Source organism: Stomoxys calcitrans, chromosome 5 (assembly GCF_963082655.1).
Source record: "Stomoxys calcitrans chromosome 5, idStoCalc2.1, whole genome shotgun sequence".
Classification (NCBI taxonomy): Eukaryota; Metazoa; Arthropoda; class Insecta; order Diptera; family Muscidae; genus Stomoxys; species Stomoxys calcitrans.
Window position 1 is genome coordinate 144,187,740 of NC_081556.1, and position 20,004 is coordinate 144,207,743.

General features: G+C 37.8%; 3 protein-coding genes and 1 long non-coding RNA gene across 4 annotated transcripts; 2 read left to right on the forward strand and 2 right to left on the reverse strand.

The window, feature by feature from the left end:
• Positions 1-2,962: 2,962 nt before the first annotated feature.
• On the reverse strand, positions 2,963-11,092 carry LOC106085420 (5'-AMP-activated protein kinase subunit beta-1). The gene is made up of 3 exons (XM_013249655.2): positions 10,217-11,092; positions 3,538-3,768; positions 2,963-3,458 (listed from the first exon to the last, which is right to left on the reverse strand). The coding sequence occupies exons 1-3, from the start codon at positions 10,844-10,846 to the stop codon at positions 3,312-3,314; spliced, it is 1,008 nt and encodes a 335-aa protein (XP_013105109.2). The 5' UTR covers positions 10,847-11,092; the 3' UTR covers positions 2,963-3,311.
• Positions 11,093-11,778: 686 nt separating this feature from the next.
• LOC106085397 (cytoplasmic tRNA 2-thiolation protein 1) lies at positions 11,779-13,060 on the forward strand. The gene is made up of 2 exons (XM_013249621.2): positions 11,779-11,902; positions 11,972-13,060. Exons 1-2 carry the CDS (start codon positions 11,855-11,857, stop codon positions 12,953-12,955), a joined length of 1,032 nt encoding a protein of 343 aa, XP_013105075.1. The 5' UTR covers positions 11,779-11,854; the 3' UTR covers positions 12,956-13,060.
• A 1,888-nt stretch (positions 13,061-14,948) lies between these two features.
• LOC106085398 (uncharacterized) lies at positions 14,949-16,145 on the reverse strand. Its single transcript, XR_009398430.1, has 3 exons — positions 16,017-16,145; positions 15,383-15,423; positions 14,949-15,197 (listed from the first exon to the last, which is right to left on the reverse strand). It is a non-coding gene; the product is annotated as an uncharacterized LOC106085398 (long non-coding RNA).
• Positions 16,146-17,193: 1,048 nt separating this feature from the next.
• On the forward strand, positions 17,194-19,846 carry LOC106085396 (probable serine/threonine-protein kinase clkA). The gene is made up of 4 exons (XM_013249620.2): positions 17,194-17,356; positions 17,408-18,014; positions 19,064-19,478; positions 19,532-19,846. The coding sequence occupies exons 1-4, from the start codon at positions 17,317-17,319 to the stop codon at positions 19,649-19,651; spliced, it is 1,182 nt and encodes a 393-aa protein (XP_013105074.2). The 5' UTR covers positions 17,194-17,316; the 3' UTR covers positions 19,652-19,846.
• The last annotated feature ends 158 nt before the right edge of the window (positions 19,847-20,004 follow it).

Below are 20,004 nucleotides of genomic sequence, written 5' to 3' on the forward strand. Positions count from 1 at the left end.
AAACTTGCTTGATGACGGATGCGAAAATTAAGCCCCTGGTGAGCTATATCAAGTTATTCACCGATTATGTCTATTGGTAGTCATAACCACAGAAAAATGGCAACCGCACAACGATTAAAGGCTGGTACTATATTCGTTTTTCATCGGTGAAAAATAAATAATGGGGGAATGTCCTACTGAATGAAACTAACAAGACAATTTTTTGCTTCAAAGTACGGAAGAAGTGTAATTTGCCACAGACAAAATGTCTGTCATTACACAAAAATACATGCATTAGGGAAAAGTACAGCTAATAGACAGGGTTGTCGAGCGTGGTTAATGTGGTAATTGTATTTATCATAGATGGGTTTTCGCTATTAATACGATTCAAATAAACCATATCAACGCACGGCCGTTGAATCCATCCCACCTAATATGGTTGAAGTCTTCTAACCAAAGACGAAACTCGTCCCATAGTGGTTGGTCTGTGTTGCTATCTTTGGCTTTCCATTTGCATCTTTGATCATTGAGCTCGTCTCGAAAGAGAAACAAACAAAAATTAGCCAATAGACGCTTCTTTATACTATACTTGCTGAACCGGGCCCCCTCCGCTGCGCCTTCTTTTACTTCATATGGAACAAAATTATCCTTTGTATATTTATTTTCCCAAATTAAAGAGCTTTTAGTGAAATCTCATGCTACGAAAATAGTACATGCATATCGCTTGACTAACAGTATAACCATATAAGTGCCTTTATCTGAATCCCATTTGATCTTTATTGGACTACGAATTTTACTTGGAGATTTTATTTCAACCTAATATTCTCATGATGTCCGATTTAGGGATGTTTTCGGGTTGAGGTGGTGCCCCAGACACTTGGCCCTTATAAAAATATCAGCATCATGTTCTTCTCTGTAATACCATTTATTTAAACCCCAAATTGGCCCTTATAAAAATATCAGCATCATGTTCTTCTCTGAAATACCATTTATCTAAACCCCAAAATGCCATTAAGAAGAGTTTATAGGATGAGGCGTCCCCCAAACACTTGACCCCAAAATTGGTTATACATTTTTTTTCTAATCTCAAATATCTTTAATTTAAACCACATATTGGCATGGTTAGTAAATTTTCACCCTTGGGGGTGTTTTAGGGAAGGGGCGGTGCTCCAAAAACATGGTCCCACATTATCCCAAATACCTTTATCTGAGCCCCATATTGCGATGATCAGTAAATAATTGTTGTTCGACATGGTCGGTAAATATGCCCGATTTATTGGTGTTTTGGGGAGTGGGTTTGTCCTCCAAACATTATGTGTCATATATCGATACATAAATTATTTAAACCGCATTGGCCTCGAAATTGGATATTAAATTCGTTTTCTAATCTCAAATACATTTCATTTAAATCCTTTTTTGCAAATCTCAGCAAATATGTCCGGTTTGGGGTATGGACCCAAAAAGCTGTCAGTATCGAGCTCGACTCAAATTGTCTTGGCGAGCTAATAATTCCTTCCTTGTCCTCTAGACAGTTGGTCCCGAATGTTGTTACCAGATTCGTGGTCTACTCCCAAATACCTTTTATTTGAGCCCCATATTTCCATAGTCGGCAAACATGACCGTTTTGGGGGATGGGGAGGCAACTCAATGACTCGGCCTTGAAACCATATATCAGATTCGTGCCCTACTCTAAAATACCTCTTATTTGAGCCCCATATTGCAATGGTCAGCAAATACTTCCAATTTGGGTGGGGTTATGGGGGTGGGGTTGGCCCCATAAAAACTTTTTCCCGAATATTGATATCAGATTCGTGCTTAACTCCCAAAAACCTTTCATTTGAGTCCCATATTGATATGGTCTTAAAATGTGTCCTCTTTGGGGCATGTTTTTGAGGAGGGGCGACCCCCCCAATACTTGGTCCCACATTTGGATATCAGTTTCGTATTCTACTATCAAATAGCTTAAATTTTAGCCCAATATTGCCATGGTCAGTAAATAAGTCCTGTTTGGGGGGTGTTTTGGGGAAGGGGTGGACCCCCATAAACTTGGTCTCACATTTGGATATCAGATTCGTATTCTACTCGCACATACCTTCTATTTGAATGTTCTCTTTGGGGCATGTTTTTGAGGAGGGGCGACTCCCCAACACTTGGTCCCACATTTGGATATCAGTTTCGTATTCTACTATCAAATAGCTTTTATTTAAGCCCAATATTTCCATGGTCAGTAAATAAGTCCTGTTTGGGGGGTGGTCCCCCAGAAACTTGGTCTCACATTTGGATATCAGATTCGTATTCTACTCGCACATACCTTTTATTTGAGTCCCATCTTGCCATGGTCGGTAAATATGCCCGATTTGGGGATGTTTTGGGGGTTGTGGTAGTCCCCCAAACACTTGGTCCCACCTTTGGGTATACGATTCGTATTCTCGCAAAATACCTTTCATTTGAATCCCATATTGTCTTGATTGTTCTATAAATACATTTGGTGGGTTTTAGGGGTGGGGCGGCCCCCCTAGGTACCCACCCCATCCGAAATTTGGATGGATTTCGCTTAAATAGCACCACCCATCTCCGAGATCTGGCGTTTCTGAAAATTAGGGTAACCGGGAGATATCAAAAAATGTTATACCCTATTTTCACCACGGATTCATTATGCACCATCTGTGAAAATTTCAATCGGTTCAGTCGTTTTTGAGCCTATAAGAAACACACAAACAAACACAAATTGACAGACAAACTTTGCAACTCAAAAGGCGCTGTAACTAGCTGAGCTCTAGCCAGAAAGCCATTTGAATCGTTACCCTCAGATGGTTTGCGCTTGTAGGAATTTAATTCGTTGAACCATGGAATGATAGGTTCTTTGTTTAGCCACCTAAATAAAAAAGTCGTTTTCTACATACAAATTAGAGTAAGATTTAGATTTTCATTTGTTTGTTTTCTAAAACTGAATCTACAGAGTATGTAAAATTTTGTTTTTGACTTGTTAAAGAAAAACAAAAATTTATTTAAACAGTATTGGAGGACAAAATATATCTACGTCATAATTCGAACATTAACAGCTGAATCTGATTTTAAGAAAATCTAGAATATCGAATCAAAAAACTTGTGACCATCAAAATTAGCTTAGAAAATAGGGAGCAAAATTTATAATTGCAGTTCGATTTTTTCTTATAATTACTGTTTACTTACATACATACATCAATAGTTAATAAGAATATATAAATTTGTTAGTTATTGTTATCTGGGTATACATGTATGTTGAAATTGTATAATAATAACTGAAGCATTATCTTCCTGTGGTAAGCAATAGCCATAACCACTTTAAAAACTTAAATGGGCTTGTACAACAATGTGGTGACATATTTCTTGCGATAACGGTGTGTGGCACTTAGGACCATTACACCATCCTTAATTGAAAGAGCATATAAATGGTTCAACATTACATGATTGGGTTCAGGCAACAATGTAGGCTCACACTGTAAAATGAGAAAGATTAATTAAAAACCATATAAATGATTGTTACATTAAAGGGCCATCTTATATTTTTACACATACCGATAGTGGTGTATCTTTGTTCAATATAACCTGCAACAAATGCGGTGGCAATATTGGTGGACCGGATACTTTTTCCCATGGCTTTGTCTGTGGAACTTCCTGAGAATATTCTTTGTCAGCATTATTCACAGCATTCTCACTGTCTTTGGCCAAGGCTTGAAATACTTCAAAGTCTGATTGGCGTACTGATACTAAATTTGTGGTCTCGCCAGAATCGTTTTCAACACTTTTCTACAGAGAAAAACAAAGTTATAAAAAATGCATCAAATATCATTAGTGTTTATAAAAAGAAAATGTTCAAAATTGAAAGTTCATTTTACTTGATAGTCATAGTGTGAGTTAAGTGAGTTAAGATAAACTGCATTTATATCCCATTTATATCCCATTGTAATATATTGGGTTGCCCAAAAAGTAATTGCGGATTTTTCATATAGTCAGCGTTGACAAATTTTTCAAAGCTTGTGACTCTGTAATTGCATTCTTTCTTCTGTCAGTTATCAGCTATTACTTTTAGCTTGCTTTGGAAAAAAAGTGTAAAAAAAGTATATTTGATTAAAGTTCATTCTAAGTTTTATTAAAAATGCATTTACTTTTAAAAAATCCGCAATTACTTTTTGGGCAACCCAATAGTAGTAATATAGTCGGCGTTGACAAATTTTTTCAACGGCTTGTGACTCTGTAATTGCATTCTTTCTTCTGTCAGTTATCAGCTGTTACTTTTAGCTTGCTTTAGAAAAAAGTGCGCGAAATTTTGTTTACATTTGTTTGTTTGGCGTCAAATTTAATATGGGTACCACATGTATTGAAAGAAATTCATTTAACAAACCGAATCAACGCTTGTGATATGCACCTTAAACGCAATGAATTCGATCCGTTTTTAAAACGAATCATAACTGGAGATGAAAAATGGATTGTTTACAACAACGTTAGTCGAAAACGATCATGGTCCAAGCTTGGTGAACCTGCTCAAACCACTTCAAAGGCTGATATCCACCAAAAGAAGGTTATGCTGTCTGTTTGGTGGGATTGGAATGGTGTGGAATATTTTGATCTGCTTCCAAGGAACCAAACGATTAATTCGGATGTTTACTGTCAACAATTGGACAAATTGAATACAGCCATCAAGGAGAAGCGACCAGAATTGGTCAATCGTAAAGTGTCATATTCCACCAGCACAACGCTAGACCGCACACATCTTTGGTCACTCGCCAAAAACTGAGGGAGCTTGGCTGGGAACTTTTGATACATCCACCATATAGCCCTGACCTTGCACCATCAGACTACCATTTATTTCGATCTTTGCAGAACTCCTTAAATGGTAAAACTTTCGGCAATGATGAGGCTATAAAATCGCACTTGGTTCAGTTTTTTGCAGATAAAGGCCAGAAGTTCTATGAGCGTGGAATACTAAATTTGCCAGGAAGATGGCAAAAGGTTATCGAACAAAATGGCAATTATATATTTAATTAAAGTTCATTCTAAGTTTTATTAAAAATGCATTTACTTTCTTTTAAAAAATCCGCAATTACTTTATAGGCAACCCAATAATTAAATAGCTTAAAACACTGGATTAATTTTTCAGGTTCACTAAATTTCCATTGCAAACTGTTTTCGATAGACTGTTTCCATGGCTTAGGGAGATTTTTGCCGTGTTTTGTTTTTGTTCTATCCAGTGCAAGTCAGACGTATTCCAGTTCAAAGTAACCCTGTATATGGTACAAGATAACAATGAGCACCACACAGGCTGGAACTCTGAGCTCCGATTTGTGTGGTGTCCATCGTTATCATGAGAAGCTGATAGTTACCAGGCACGTCCATATGTGGCAGATAGTTTAGTGATCCGTACGGAGTAGCTGCAACTGCAGTCGCGAACAGTCAGCGGTATCGAGTGGATAGTCTTGGTGAGAGGCCGTATGGCACCGGGTGTTTGCCTAAATACTAAGTAAAGGGTGATTTTTTTGAGGTTAGGATTTTCATGCATTAGTATTTGACAGATCACGTGGGATTTCAGACATGGTGTCAAAGAGAAAGATGCTCAGTATGCTTTGACATTTCATCATGAATAGACTTACTAACGAGCAACGCTTGCAAATCATTGAATTTTATTACCAAAATCAGTGTTCGGTTCGAAATGTGTTCAAATTTTGACAAATTTTGTTCAGCGATGAGGCTCATTTCTGGTTGAATGGCTACGTAAATAAGCAAAATTGCCGCATTTGGAGTGAAGAGCAACCAGAAGCCGTTCAAGAACTGCCCATGCATCCCGAAAAATGCACTGTTTGGTGTGGTTTGTACGCTGGTGGAATCATTGGACCGTATTTTTTCAAAGATGCTGTTGGACGCAACGTTACGGTGAATGAACACATTTCGAACCGAACACTGATTTTGGTAATAAAATTCAATGATTTGCAAGCGTTGCTCGTTAGTAAGTCTATTCATGATGAAATGTCAAAGCATACTGAGCATCTTTCTCTTTGACACCATGTCTGAAATCCCACGTGATCTGTCAAATACTAATGCATGAAAATCCTAACCTCAAAAAAATCACCCTTTACTTGTCATACTTGATATGACAAGGCGAACTATTGGCACCTTTAAATAACCAATGGCCATTATGTTGCTACGGGGATCGGTCCTATGGAATGTTGTTGTTGTAGCAGTGTGTGGTACACGGAGGCGCCAGCCCTTGCCGATGAAGGAATCCGTCGGGTCAATCCGGTACGTAAAACCAGCTGCCATGGAATTGGGTCTTATGGAATGGAACGAGCTTGTTCACCTATTGGAACCTGAGGAGGATTGCTACCTTCATTGGCGAATGTGGCTATGACAACAACAACAACAACATAATCATCATCATCAACAAAAACATCAACAACAACTTTATAGTTATCATAATCATGCGGTCAGTACAACCAGCTGCTATGGGATTATGTCCTATGGAATGGAACGAGCTTGCTCACCTATTGGAACCTGACGAGGACTGCTACCTTCATTGGCGAATGTGGCTATGACAACAACAACAATACAAACAACAACTTAATAGTTATCATCAGCATGTAATATCAGCCGACGGAGCAGATTGAAGGCTCCACCTTTTTGGACGGTGTATGACGATGCCCCCACTAGGATTACGAGGAGGTGCAGCAGCTCGCCAGACATTTCCATTCCATCCCCTAATCTCCTGAGTGATGTAAGCTGTCGAGCCGTCATTTCTTTGAGATCAGACCACCTTCCCATAATTCTCACCATCGACCGACCACCCTTGTGACTTCATCACCTCTGAGCGCCAGACGTTTATCATTCAAAAGAAGGCCATTGGGTCGTCTTCAGAGAGCACAACAATGCGCTTCAGTGAAGTGACACCCCTCTTAAATGTGCTAGTTGCCGTTAGGAAATTCCGAGACATCATTAACGCAGCAGCTGCTCGCTTTACACCAGCCGGTCGAATACCCCAAGTGCGTCCCAATTGCTCGGCGCAGGCAGTGGTATTCGCAGACGAGCGTTATGGGATTCGTTGCACTGACCCCACTAACCCCAGAATCAACAAGTTGAATCTGCAAATAAACAGGGTAGTCAACGAACATAAGCGGAATTTGAGGCCGGTTTAGGCAAGCTTTGGTCTACTGTTAAGCCACTTTCGAACCCCAATAAAGGGGATGACAGGACCTCATTCACTTTTGGAGACGCCAGGTTGTTCAATCGTCAATTTATTGTGCATCCCGAAAGTAATAGGGCAAGGAGGAGAGTCATTCGTCATATCCTTGGTCTCCAAGCCGAAGAACAGCCATCACGCTTTACCGTGGACAAAGTTACGAATGTCATCCGAGGCGCCAAGTCATCCAAGGTGTTGGGCCCCGACGGAATCTCCGCACTGATACTGAAGAATCTGGATTAACGTGGAGTCGACTACCTTATAACTTTCCTCAATTTATCTTTGAACACTCTTATAGCACCCGATGTCTGGAAGATGGGTAGAGTGATCCCGCTACTGAAGCCTGAAAATGATGATGTTCGAGCGAAGACTGCATAGCACAACAACTGCTTTGCATGCCATCACCGCACAAAATTGCCGTGGCTTAAATCAGCCCAGGTCATGTGTAAGGACGGTCCTAGTTGCACTGGTCAAACTATTTGAGGATATCGCCAATACATCCCTCCAGCCAGGCCTGAAACACTACTTAGCGAACTATCTGTTTGGTCGGTCGTCATTTGTGGAATTTAGGGATAAAAAATCGAAACGCCGTAAAGAGCAGGGTGATATCACCGGCACTGTTTCTCCTCTACCTAACCTCCTCTATGGTTTCTTCAGCTATTTGACACCCATTGGAATAATATTCAAATCTGTCAGAATGCCGCTCTTCGAACTGCGACGGACTGTCTCCTCAGTTCTCACGTAGACCAACTCCATCAGGAGACAAAGATCATACCAGAGCGAATACATAACTACATGGCGTCTAAGCAATACCTTCTGTGCAGTTATCGCAAGGACCATTCAAATCATCATCTTGAGGATAGGTATCCACCGCCCAGAAGCCTGAAGGTAGATCTACATGATCTAGAGTGAGATCCACTAGATCAGGCGGCTTATCAAGCGGGTCTAGACAACATTCATGCAGACACAGTAGCATATGCGGTGGATCGCTAAGGAGCGAATGTGGTTCTTGGAGAACAACTGCCTCCCATTGCACCTGAAGAAATTGACCTCCCCCAACAAACCAGAGTAGTTCTGACTCAATTACGATCCAGCAAATGCAGCCGCCTCAACTCCTACAGAGCAAGGATTGATGCCGACGGGCTAGATGTATGTCCCGATCGTGAGCAGGGACCACAGGACACACGTCACCTGTTTAACTGCTCACCCAGACCCCCTCGATTCAGACTCAGATCCCTCTGGACGCACCCCATCTTAATCGCAGAGTTCCTGAGTCTGGATACTCAACAGAATCAAACAAACGAAAGATAGAGCACAACTAACTGCTATAACAACAATCCCAAGGCAGCATGGCAGTTCGTACCAGATTAACCCGATGGAATCCTTAATCGGCTAGGGCTGCCGTCTCGGTGTACAACACATTGCTACAACAACAACAACATCAGCCGATAACAAGTAATATGGACATTGATGTTAAATGTAAAACACAACGATGTTTGTTCTGTTTGTTACACCATTTTCATTCCAAGAGCCGAAATATCATACAAAACGAAAGCAACGAGTCTATATGCGGCGTGATGTATGATGTATCGGGATAGTCTTTCCTTGGTGACGGGTTGATCATCATGGTCCCGATAACTCTAATTACGATGTCAACGCAGGAACGGCTGTCCGATCAGGCTTTCATGATATACGAGGACAGTGAGACAGTGCTGAAGGTTCAGACTTCGAGAGTTTGAGGAAGCATGCGCTCAGGCAGGAGTCCTGATGGTTCATTGCAATGCCAGATTACAGGCAGCCGGTTGTACGTACCGGATTAACCCGATGGAGTTCTTCATCCGAAAGGGCTGCCTCCTCAGTGTACAAAACACTGCTACATCAACAACAACAACAGGTTTAGGAACTATCGAACCGTTTTTGTGCCTTTATGGTTGAGAACTTGCTGGGCAATTGGAACAACTTGAAGTGATTGACCTTATGAAACTCTTGCTTATGGGAGCTTCTCTCTGTTAGCTCATTCCTCCATTCTCCTTTCCTTTCATCTACAGGTGGGTTCAGCGTTATTGTGGATCTCTGTATATATCCTTTGTCTTTTTTTTTTGTCTCTTCTAGGACGAACACAATGGACCTAAAGACTCCGAGTGAATAAGTTTGCCAGTTTCGTATTCTTCAACCTAGCCAAAATAATAAACACAATATGACAATTCCTCTTAAGCCATGTAAGATCTTTGCTCAGGTTTTTAATTAAGACTTGTGTATACCGACAACAACAAAGCAAACATAATCATTTCCGGAATGAGCTTGCTCTTCAATAGGAGACTGGCCAGAATCGCTATCCCCATATGCAAATATGAGGCAACAACATAGAAATTTGTAAATATGTATCTCTATTAGAATGGCACAGTATAATACATCTCTTTACATGTTAGCCTGAAACTGAATAGCTGCTTCGAGTTTGTTTTATTTTCAATGACAAAAATATATTTGAATTCATTTAAAAACAAAATTCGAATTGGCCTACATTTGTTCAGAGCCTAAGCTAACAAGTGCTGAGATAGTCGTTATTACGCAATGGTAAGTAAGACATCAGGTAGGAAAATAGCCACCGCCACTAAACACTAAAATGCTTCATTGGCATCTTTGTCATATAGAATTTGAATAGATTAAAATGTTTTGCAAAGATAACATTAACCCATACCAAGTAGCGATAATTCTGTTGTTTTTGTTTAAAATCTAAATATCGTATGCAATTGGTAAAACCCTTCAAACGGGATGAATAAAGTCAATTAAAAGTAAAAACCACTACGGCAACTTTTGATGTTCTTCACTTTGTTTATGTTTTGTAAAGAATTCTCATCAATATGTTAATTGATTATTGCACAACAAAGAAAGATGGAAAGCAATAGCAAAAACAAACATTGGCAGTTTTTTACGTAGTATGTTATTGTTATTTACCCTTATGCTGTCAAGAATATTGATTTGTTTCAAACTGCTTATCAGCGTGTCAAGTTTATTTATTAGACTTACCAATTTTGGATCATGTTTCCATTCTCCATCGACGAAAAATTTGTAATGGTGATCTCCTTCGGGCAAATCAATAATTGTCACAAAGTTGCCATGGCTTCGAACCATAGGTATTGGCTTCCATTTGGTGAACGTGCCACAGATCATAACATTATGGCCACCCCCATCCCACCTTAAGACAGTGGGCAGCGAGGGATTCTTTAAATCTTGCGGATCCAAATCATCGCTACCTTCCTGGACCTTTAGGGTTTCGTCATCTTTGTCATTGGTATTGGACTCACTTGGCTGTGAAGTCATCATCTCTTCCTTTGTGGCGTTAGTTCCCTCTGTTATGGTACTAGAGCGTATGCGCGATTCAGTTGTACTGAACTCAGGGTCGGCAGAAGCAGCACTTTGTTCGTTTGTTGTTTTGCCTATCTTCGTGTAGTACGGTTCGGATGTTGTCTCGTCGTCTTCTTGTGACGAACCGCCCTGCAATACTGAATCGCGTTTTTTATCAAACGTGAATGCCTGACCACCACTTACGGCTGCAGCACCCACATCCCCGCCACGCTGAAAAGGTGAATTGGGTGTAGAGAGGTCACTAGACTTGTGACGCTCCCTGTGCATACTAGAACTGCCTGCATTGCCCATGCTGGAATAGGAACCTTTTTCTTTGTTGTGTTTCTTGAAAATTATAAAAGCAATACAATTTCAATTTGCTATTTGTAAAAAATCATTTGGACGAAATATATTCTTTGGCACTTCTTATTTTCGTTGGCAGCTTCACTATTTACAAATCTCAATTGTGTCTATTACGTTTTTTAGGAGTTCTTACAAAAGTTATTGTCGTCTCAATTGCATTGGATTTTATTTCAATGTCACGCAAACAGCTGTATATATTTTATTTTGACACCATTTATTTTGGGGCCCTAACCTAATTAAATGGTTGTAAATGTGCGTTTGTCGAATTTTTGTATGTAGGATGAGTCATCTTGAGATAGACCGATTGACAGATAATAAGAGTGTTTTGGGAACAGACCAAGCTGATTTACAGAATGAGCGTTGTTGTCAACACACTCAAATAAATTTTCACGAGTATGTGTACTTGTGCAGAAAGTGTGTGGAAAAATTAAGTCTCATGACATGCCACTTTCACATGTAATTGAAAATGTTTGTCAAAATGGTCAATTCACATACGATTCATCATTTTTGCTATCACACCTGTATGTTATTTTCGTATGACATAATCCATACAAATTTGAACAAATGCTGATATTTTTATGCGTAAAAATTGTTAAAGTTGTGAGAAAGCTAGTTAAATCATAAAATTGGGGTTGATTTCATTCGACTGACAACAGTCATTCGTCAGAAGAAATAGAGAACGCTCTAAAGGCTGATAATACCGTTTTTTTTTTGGGGGGGGGGGGGGCAAAATTTCCGAAAATCGTTCTTTGACCAATTGTACCATGGGATAGATGAAACAAACCTTATCATAACCAATTAGTCGTCATTTGTACTGTATAGAACCACTTTAAAACAAACGCAGCCTGTGACAGACACATTTTTCTAAAGCTCCATTTAGGGATGAGGTTTTTTAGTAAAGAAGAAGCATGTAAATAATAAAACGTGTTGAAATTAATAATAAACATTAATATTATAATGCCCATATTTTGTAAATCCAACTGCGGAAACAAGGCTGTTCTTAAGGTAATGTTAATAGAAAGTCTCAATCCCTGAAAGGATCAGTAACAAATTTGTTTACTTCACACTTTTTAGCGGCCAAAAACGTCCGATGCTTTGTGCAAAGAATGTTTCTTTGCTGCCTTCGAGGCAGAAATTCATCACACAATAACTACTAGCAAACTATTTAAGCAAGGAGAGAAGGTGGCTGTCGCTGCTAGTGGTGGCAAAGATTCCACAGTATTGGCACATGTTTTAAAGCTACTGAATGAACGCCACAATTACGGTCTTGAGTTGGTTCTTCTCTCTATTGATGAAGGTATAACAGGATATCGTGACGATAGTTTGGAAACGGTAAAGCAGAATCGGGATGACTATAAAATGTCTTTGAAAATTCTTTCATATGAGGAACTCTACGGCTGGACAATGGACAGAATTGTTGCCCAAATCGGACGATCTAACAATTGTACATTCTGCGGTGTGTTTAGGCGACAAGCGCTAGATCGAGGTGCAAAATTATTGGAAGTGGACAGTATAGCAACCGGCCACAATGCAGATGATATAGCTGAAACTGTCCTAATGAACATACTTCGAGGCGACACAGCACGCTTGAGTAGATGTACCGACATAAGAACTGGTGGAAGTGAAGATTCTATACCAAGAGTAAAGCCTCTTAAGTATACGTACGAAAAGGAAATTGTCATGTATGCCCACTATAAGAAACTTGTGTACTTTTCGACTGAATGCATATTTGCTCCAAATGCATATAGAGGACATGCACGGGCTTTCCTCAAAGATTTGGAAAAGGTTAGGCCTTCTGTGATAATGGATATAATACATTCGGGCGAACAGCTACGATTTAAGGATACAGTTAAGAAACCAAAACGAGGAATATGCGAACGTTGTGGGTTTGTGTCATCACAGCAACCTTGTAAGGCTTGCGTTTTGCTAGAAGGCCTTAACAGAGGCCTACCTAAATTGGGAATAGGCAAAAAATCCAAAGGTGACCGTATGATCGCAAATCAAGAGAAAGAAATGGCATTGCGGGAAAAAGCAAATCTCGTAAAGAATGACTTTTAGCACAATAAAATATTTAAAAAAAACTATATTTTACTTTGCTGCGAAAGTACGTGTTTACAAATTAAGTAAGGATTAGTACATAGCAATATCATGTTCCATTTTAAACATTTCTCAGTATTTAATTATTTTCTTTATTGTGGATGACGTAGTGCATCTTTTGCGTTAAAGCCTCAACAACCACCTGTTCCGGGATAAGTATGAACACCACACGGTTTGGATTTTCAACTCCGATTTGTGCGATGTTATTGTTATCATGGAAAGCTCAGCTGAGAGTTACCAGACGAGTCCACAGGTGACGGATGTTGCAATGCTCCTTGTATATATGGAGTCACGGGCAATCAGCGATATCGAGTAGAGGCCAGACGGCTCTTGCTTAAATCCTGACACCGGTATTGACAAAATTTAATGCATTATTAAAGTAGGTTTATTTGACAGTTCTATAAAGAAGATTGGCAAAAAAAACCTACGTTAAAGCTGAATTATGTTACGTGAATATGGGCATGAGTATCTGTGATACTCGGTCAAATTTATTCCCGATGTCGTCGGCGAAAATAACTGCATTCGTAGTCGAAAACAAGTTTCACATTTTCTGTTTTTCTGTAACTTATTCGACAGCTTGGTAATTGAAATATATTGTGGTAAAGAACAAAATAATGTAAAAGTAGGCTCCATACTCTTTCGTTAAACAGATGTAGTTTAGAATGCAACTAACCATAGGTTCTATGAGTCGTAATAACCTTGCTCAGCTATGGAAGCTTAAAGGGGATCGCTACCTGCACAAGCAGAAATGTGATAATCAAATTTTCAACGATCCTTTCAGATATTCAAGGATATCTCTTGTCTTCTGCTAGACAATCTTGGCTCCACTGGCTACTGCAATGTACGACGTTTGAAAACCCACACCAAAAGATTTCTGATGATGACCCACTTTCGAAGGGGTCGAAAAGGATCAATATAGGTTTTCTTCACTGCATAAAAATTTTCGATTTTCATCTCGAAAGAAAAATTAACACAACGTTGGAAATAGGCAAGAAGGGTAAAAATATTGTCAATAAATATAATTAGCTTTGAAAAAAGTTTATCTTGTACAGAATACAAATGTTTATTACTTTTTTATTTTGTTATGTAAATGGTTACAAATTGTTCAGGCTAATTCTATGCATGTTCCGAGTAGGCCTCAATTTCATCAGCAATCATCTACGTTATCAGCTGCCATCAATTAACTTTAACAGAGCAATCCCATGGCAGCCGGTTGTATGTACCGGATTGACCCGATGAATTCCTTCATCGGCAAGGGCTGCCACCTCAGTGTACCACACACTCCTACTACAACAACAACAACTTTAACAGAACCTGTAATTGTAAAAGTGTATTAGATACCTTTGCACACCAATGAGTGAGTGTTTTTTAAAGTCTAGAATTATCAGTGCCAATAAGTAACCATGATCCACAACTGTTTTAAACTAGACTCCCATATTTCAAAAGAATATTGAAACCGGTTGCCTTGGTTTAAAACTACATGCGGTGTCTGTGAATGGTTTATGAGATCATCAAGAAATGCTATATTCCAATGGGTAAAAATAAAATAACAAGTACCTTTAAGGGTGTTCGACTGTCTAATGTTTGGCTCCTGCTTTCAGTTTGACCTAAAAAAATAAGACATAAATACATTAACTAATAGCTCTTTAGATACTATGACAATAACATTTAGATTGGTTAATTTGAAAACTGTTCACTTCACAATAAAATATGCCCCGCAAATCTGCGACATTAATTTGGGTATTGCTTGAGTAAAGTGAAGTTTGTTGTACGAGCATAAAATTAGCACTGTAAGTAAGTGTATTTCTTGTCAAACAGCGACTCTGTAGCTCGACTGGTTAAAATTATTTTTTTTTTATCAAGAATAGGTAGTAAATATAAACAGTACCTGAATGCAAATGGTCAATCACAAACAAGTCTATAGCGTTTGAGCTGAAAATTTAAAAAAGAAGTTGATTAATAAAATGATTCCAAATTTGTATCAAGGTCTTTATCGACATTGTAATATTTCAGTCAAGTTTATATAAAATCAAGAATATTCATAAGAGATGTCAGAAAATATAAAACTAATCATCATTGCCAATTTCTTTTCAAAATGGGCCATGCCGAATGAATTTGAACCACAATTAAAACACTAACCTTGGATTGCCTGCCATCATCTTCGAGTAACACGTTGGTACAATCTTCTGTCTACGCGTCATACCTACGACATAAAATAGTATGGTTAAAATCATTGAAAGTTTGTTTTGGAAGGAAATTCCTGACTTTTTTTCTTCAGTTAAGTTTATATAAAATCAATAATTTTCATAAGAGATGTCAGAAAATATGTTTTAAAACGTAGTCATCAGTGCCTTTGTGCTATTTATCGTTATTTTAGCTATTACTTACCTTAGTTCCCATCCTAATGAAGTACAGCTTCATCTTTCAATCTGAAATGTAGATTATAACAGATAGGTATAATTTTATTAACCAAAATCCAATAGTAATTATTCTTTTAGGTAGGTAGTATAGAAACAAATTGATAGTTATGTAACTTTTACAAAATACATATGCTCCGCAAATGCATTAGGCAGATGGGCATTGCTTGGGCAAAAGTTAAAAATTAGTCTTCGAACTAAAAGAAAAGCACTAACCAAAGAAAAATACCTTCATGCCAGCGACTCAAGTTCGAAATTCAGCAATCAACTATATCCAAATACATTCTACTTGTAGCAATAGTTACTAGACCGCAGCAAGATTTTTATTTCTTTCCACGGCGATAGATATAGCAAATTGCTATTGCAGCAAAGAGTCTTACATTCCAAGTAATATATATCCTTGGAACGTATTATATATAACTGCTAAGGAGTCTAACGAAAGATGAACAAATATCGCTTATTTCTATAGAGCAAATCAATAACGCTTTGAAAAATGCCCTTCAAACATAAAGCAGTCTATATGGCGAAACGTTTGTCTATTGTTAAACATAAAATCTAACAGCAGTAAATTTATTTCGCCTCAAAGGAAAAAAAATGGTACTTACAAGACAATCTCATTTTTTTTTATTCCACGCGTTTTATACCGGGTGTTCATTTTGGGATCCTCTTTCAAAGAATTTTAGAAAACACGTGCTCCAGTTCACGACACAATACAGAAAGGCAGGCAGATTGAACCCAGCCAACCAACGCACACACACTTCGATTTTTTTATAATAATCGATTTTTTTTTATATAAAATTATCGAAATCGCCAGGGCTTATTAAAAACTCATTCACAAATCCTAATGGAGGATACTTTGCTCAACATTTGGAATAAGGGAATATTCTGTTCAGTTTTCGAAATTCTTGCGAAAAACTTGAGCGAAATATCATAATTTTTTAAGCGCAATTACATTAAATTTTTTACTAACTCAATTTTACTTTTATATTACATAATGATTTATTGCTGTTAAGTGTAATTTTAAGTCATTAGTCTGAAAAACGCATTTATTTATTTCACATGTTTTTAGCCTATACGTTTTTTATATGGAGTTTGATAGTTGTACTCACTATGACATAATTACCAGGTAGTGTACCCTAAACAGCTGAGAAAAAATTTTTCTCGCGAAGTGCACTGTCTGTCAACGACTTTTGGTAGTGTGTGTGTATATTGGGTTGCCCAAAAAGTAATTGCGGATTTTTCATATAGTCGGCGTTGACAAATTTTTTCACAGCTTGTGACTCTGTAATTGCATTCTTTCATCTGTCAGTTATCAGCTGTTACTTTTAGTTTGCTTTAGAAAAAAAGTGTAAAAAAGTATATTCGATTAAAGTTCTTTCTAAGTTTTATTAAAAATGCATTTACCACCACAAATCATATGGTGCAATCCGCCATCTTGTCATCAAGCTGATCGACGTTTTGCCAACACACCCAAAGAAATTTGTGTGCGTGTGTGTATACGTGTGCGTAAATGAGCAGAGAATATGCGAGAAAGGAGATAACAAATGAGAATGCAAACAAAAATCTTACATCTTAATACCGTCAAACCTGGCCGGTTGTTAACAGCTGTTCACGTGAGACCAACTTATTTAATCCGCCTTGATATTGTACCAAAGGGACAAACTTAATAATAGAACAATGAACTACTATTTCTAGTATACTCTTCAAGTATACACTAAATTCATATGGCAGCTCTATTTTTTAAGTTAAGTCCAATGGCAACGTTGTAACATAACGGTTTAAAACGCGTCTATTTTTCATCGGTTTAATTCGCTTTGGAGATATTGTTAAAAAGTTGAAAATAATTTTAATTTCCAGTTGATTGGATCGGACGTGGCAACAAAAGGACAAAATACCTTGGCAAGGATGGCACTAAAAATAGAAGAAGCTATGGACATGTCCTTGGGTTAGTACCTTCAAAATATTGAGAAATTTTCTAATTGTGCTATATTTTTAGACGATTATATTGAAATGTCCAAAAAGTCAAATGAGGGAGGAAGTACAACCAGAAGTAACAAAAACAGCGCATTATCAAGTGCCAATAATGATGCCAAGTTTGGAAGGAGACGCATTCCTGACGAGGATGAGGAAGAAGACGATTTAAGTATGATTAATGGGGATGGACTTCCTAAGGATAGCACTACGTCGACCATGTACGAAACGGGAATATGGAAGGGACCAGATTCTTCTATGTCCTATCTGGATTGTAGCAATAAACAAAACGATTTGCGTGACCGATTGAAAAGCAAACAAAATAACAACAAAAACCATACCCAACAATTATCAGCAATCCAATATCGTCTAATGGCTCCTAACACTTCTGCCGATCGTCCACGTGGATTGCCCACACTTTTGCCATTGGATGCCATAATAAAAAGACAAAATATTAGCTACAATAATTTTAATAATCGCAATAGAGGCAGAGGAAGTCATTATAGAAACCGTGGAAGAATGAACAATACTTTCAATAACTACAATAATAATACTAATAACAATGGAAATTTTGGAAGAAATGGTATGGTAAACAATGGTCGAATTCAACGTAACCGAGGCCAGAACATGAAGTAAGTAGCCAAAAAAAAAAAACTCAAAGGATTGTACAAGTTTAATAGAAAAGTTCGTTGGTGTGTATATTTACAATATATAGCAAGTCACATATGCAGACTAAATTCAATTTCAACTATTTATATGAAATTTAGGGCAGCGAAGTTCATAATGGTTAATACTATTGTTGTTGTTGTAGCCACATTTCCTGTGGAGGTCAAGCTCCAATAGGTGAGCAAACGGAAACAAGATGGCTATTTCTTATTTAAGGCACCAATTATCGCCTTGTCATATCGAATATCACAGGCGGTCAGTATTTAAGCAAGATCTGGTGCCGTCCAACCTCTCACTGAGACTCTTTTTTTCGATACCGCTGATTGTCTATGACTGTAACTACGCAACCGTTGGCCGAGGCCTATAACTCTCAACGCATCTTCTCACTATTACTATAAACACCAAAGAAATCGGAGCCCGGAGTTCCATCTTGTGTTGTGCTTATAGTTATCCCATTCCGTGGTTTAAATTGGTCCTAAATTTGTTTGTCGGTATTATGAACAAAATCGACGTGTTTGCATTCTTGACAGATGAGCTACTTGCAAGCATAATACAATATATTACAAAAACCAAACAACTCGATTTTGCACATAATGCCAATGATATATTAACTTTAATTTCCAGAAGTCGAAGGCGAAAATTCAACTACGACATATATAATAAGGGTGATTAATACCTAAATGTACATATTTTTTTTTATGACAGCTCCACCAATTCGTACCGTTTGGCGTCATAGGGGGACATGGTGACCTCTGCGCTACTGTGGCCTCCAGATTACTGTACTAAAACTGACAAAAATTTCAATCCATACACTATTTTTTTTCCATGGTTTTACATTTAGTTTTTATTTTTTTGGTGATACCTAAGGTGGTTACTTGAGTTCAGCAAAATATAAAAAGAAAATTGCTTTTTCCCAACCCCAACGTTAGGACACAAAAATAATTTGTCTTTGTCTTTTGCCAATATCTCGAATTATTACAAATGGAATGACAAGAATAGTAACTCTTTTTTTCAGCAAAAATATGAGGCTAACAATCAATGGCAACGAATCAATGTTCTCACACGTTCAGAATAAAAATATGGTAGTCGAATGTCCCAGCGATTCCATTAATTTGAATTCTGGGCATCAATTTAAATTTGGTTTGCAACAACCATCAACGGCAAGTGACGACATTCACAATAGGGGCATGCCTATTGGCAATCTTACACCTCAGGCTAAAGCTGTTTTAAATTTAGAAGGAAATTCTAATCAGATTTCAAGTGGAAGTGACAGTGTCAAGGATTTGCTGGGCTTCCAAGGAAACCTGGCTGGTGACACGATGCCCATTTTTGCCGCTCGTCTGCTTGACCTTTTAGGAAGGAATGTTCAGCCTCCAACTCATAAACCCGTATATGATATGAAACTACAAAAGGATATCCATGAAATACAGGTAAGATTCACAAATTGACTTTATTTGGGTAAAACTAATTTGGTTTATTTTAGAATAAACCACTTGTTTACAAATGCCCTGGAGGCGATGTTGTAAGTTCAGATGGAGCTGGTGTTGACTGCCAAATAATACCACGCACTAGCGGTATTTCAATGAATTGCCGTTTCGCTTAAATTCATTCCCATTGATAAATGATTGAAAAATTATAATATCATTAATGTATGTTAAGGTATAAAAATACCAATGAATGAAATATTTTATTTTTTTACTTTATAAAAAAAACTATAATAGAAATAAGCAAAACCATGCCAATATAAATGTAACAATATTTTTCCAACATTTTAAATAAAAGATATCCTTTTCAACGACATTCAAACAATACAAACAAAAATCCATTGAAAGAGCTGCAAAAATATAAAATATCATGAAAATATAATTTATTTTTATCCATACTACTTCTTTTATATATGTATACTCCATTCAGAACAAAAACAAATGTTTCTGGTAATCATGATTAAAATAGACT

What these genes read in the sequence shown, in the direction of transcription:
- LOC106085420 (XM_013249655.2), bottom strand. Translation starts at nt 10,846, where the DNA reads ATGGGCAATGCAGGCAGTTCTAGTATGCACAGGGAGCGTCACAAGTCT. An exon ending in GGAAACATGATCCAAAATTG is followed by an intron (nt 3,769 to 10,216) that starts GTAAGTCTAATA and finishes TTTTCTCTGTAG; the next exon opens with AAAAGTGTTGAAAACGATTC. An exon ending in ACAAAGATACACCACTATCG is followed by an intron (nt 3,459 to 3,537) that starts GTATGTGTAAAA and finishes CTCATTTTACAG; the next exon opens with TGTGAGCCTACATTGTTGCC.
- LOC106085397 (XM_013249621.2), top strand. Translation starts at nt 11,855, where the DNA reads ATGCCCATATTTTGTAAATCCAACTGCGGAAACAAGGCTGTTCTTAAG. An exon ending in GAAACAAGGCTGTTCTTAAG is followed by an intron (nt 11,903 to 11,971) that starts GTAATGTTAATA and finishes CACACTTTTTAG; the next exon opens with CGGCCAAAAACGTCCGATGC.
- LOC106085396 (XM_013249620.2), top strand. Translation starts at nt 17,317, where the DNA reads ATGGCACTAAAAATAGAAGAAGCTATGGACATGTCCTTGG. An exon ending in AGCTATGGACATGTCCTTGG is followed by an intron (nt 17,357 to 17,407) that starts GTTAGTACCTTC and finishes CTATATTTTTAG; the next exon opens with ACGATTATATTGAAATGTCC. An exon ending in AACCGAGGCCAGAACATGAA is followed by an intron (nt 18,015 to 19,063) that starts GTAAGTAGCCAA and finishes TCTTTTTTTCAG; the next exon opens with CAAAAATATGAGGCTAACAA.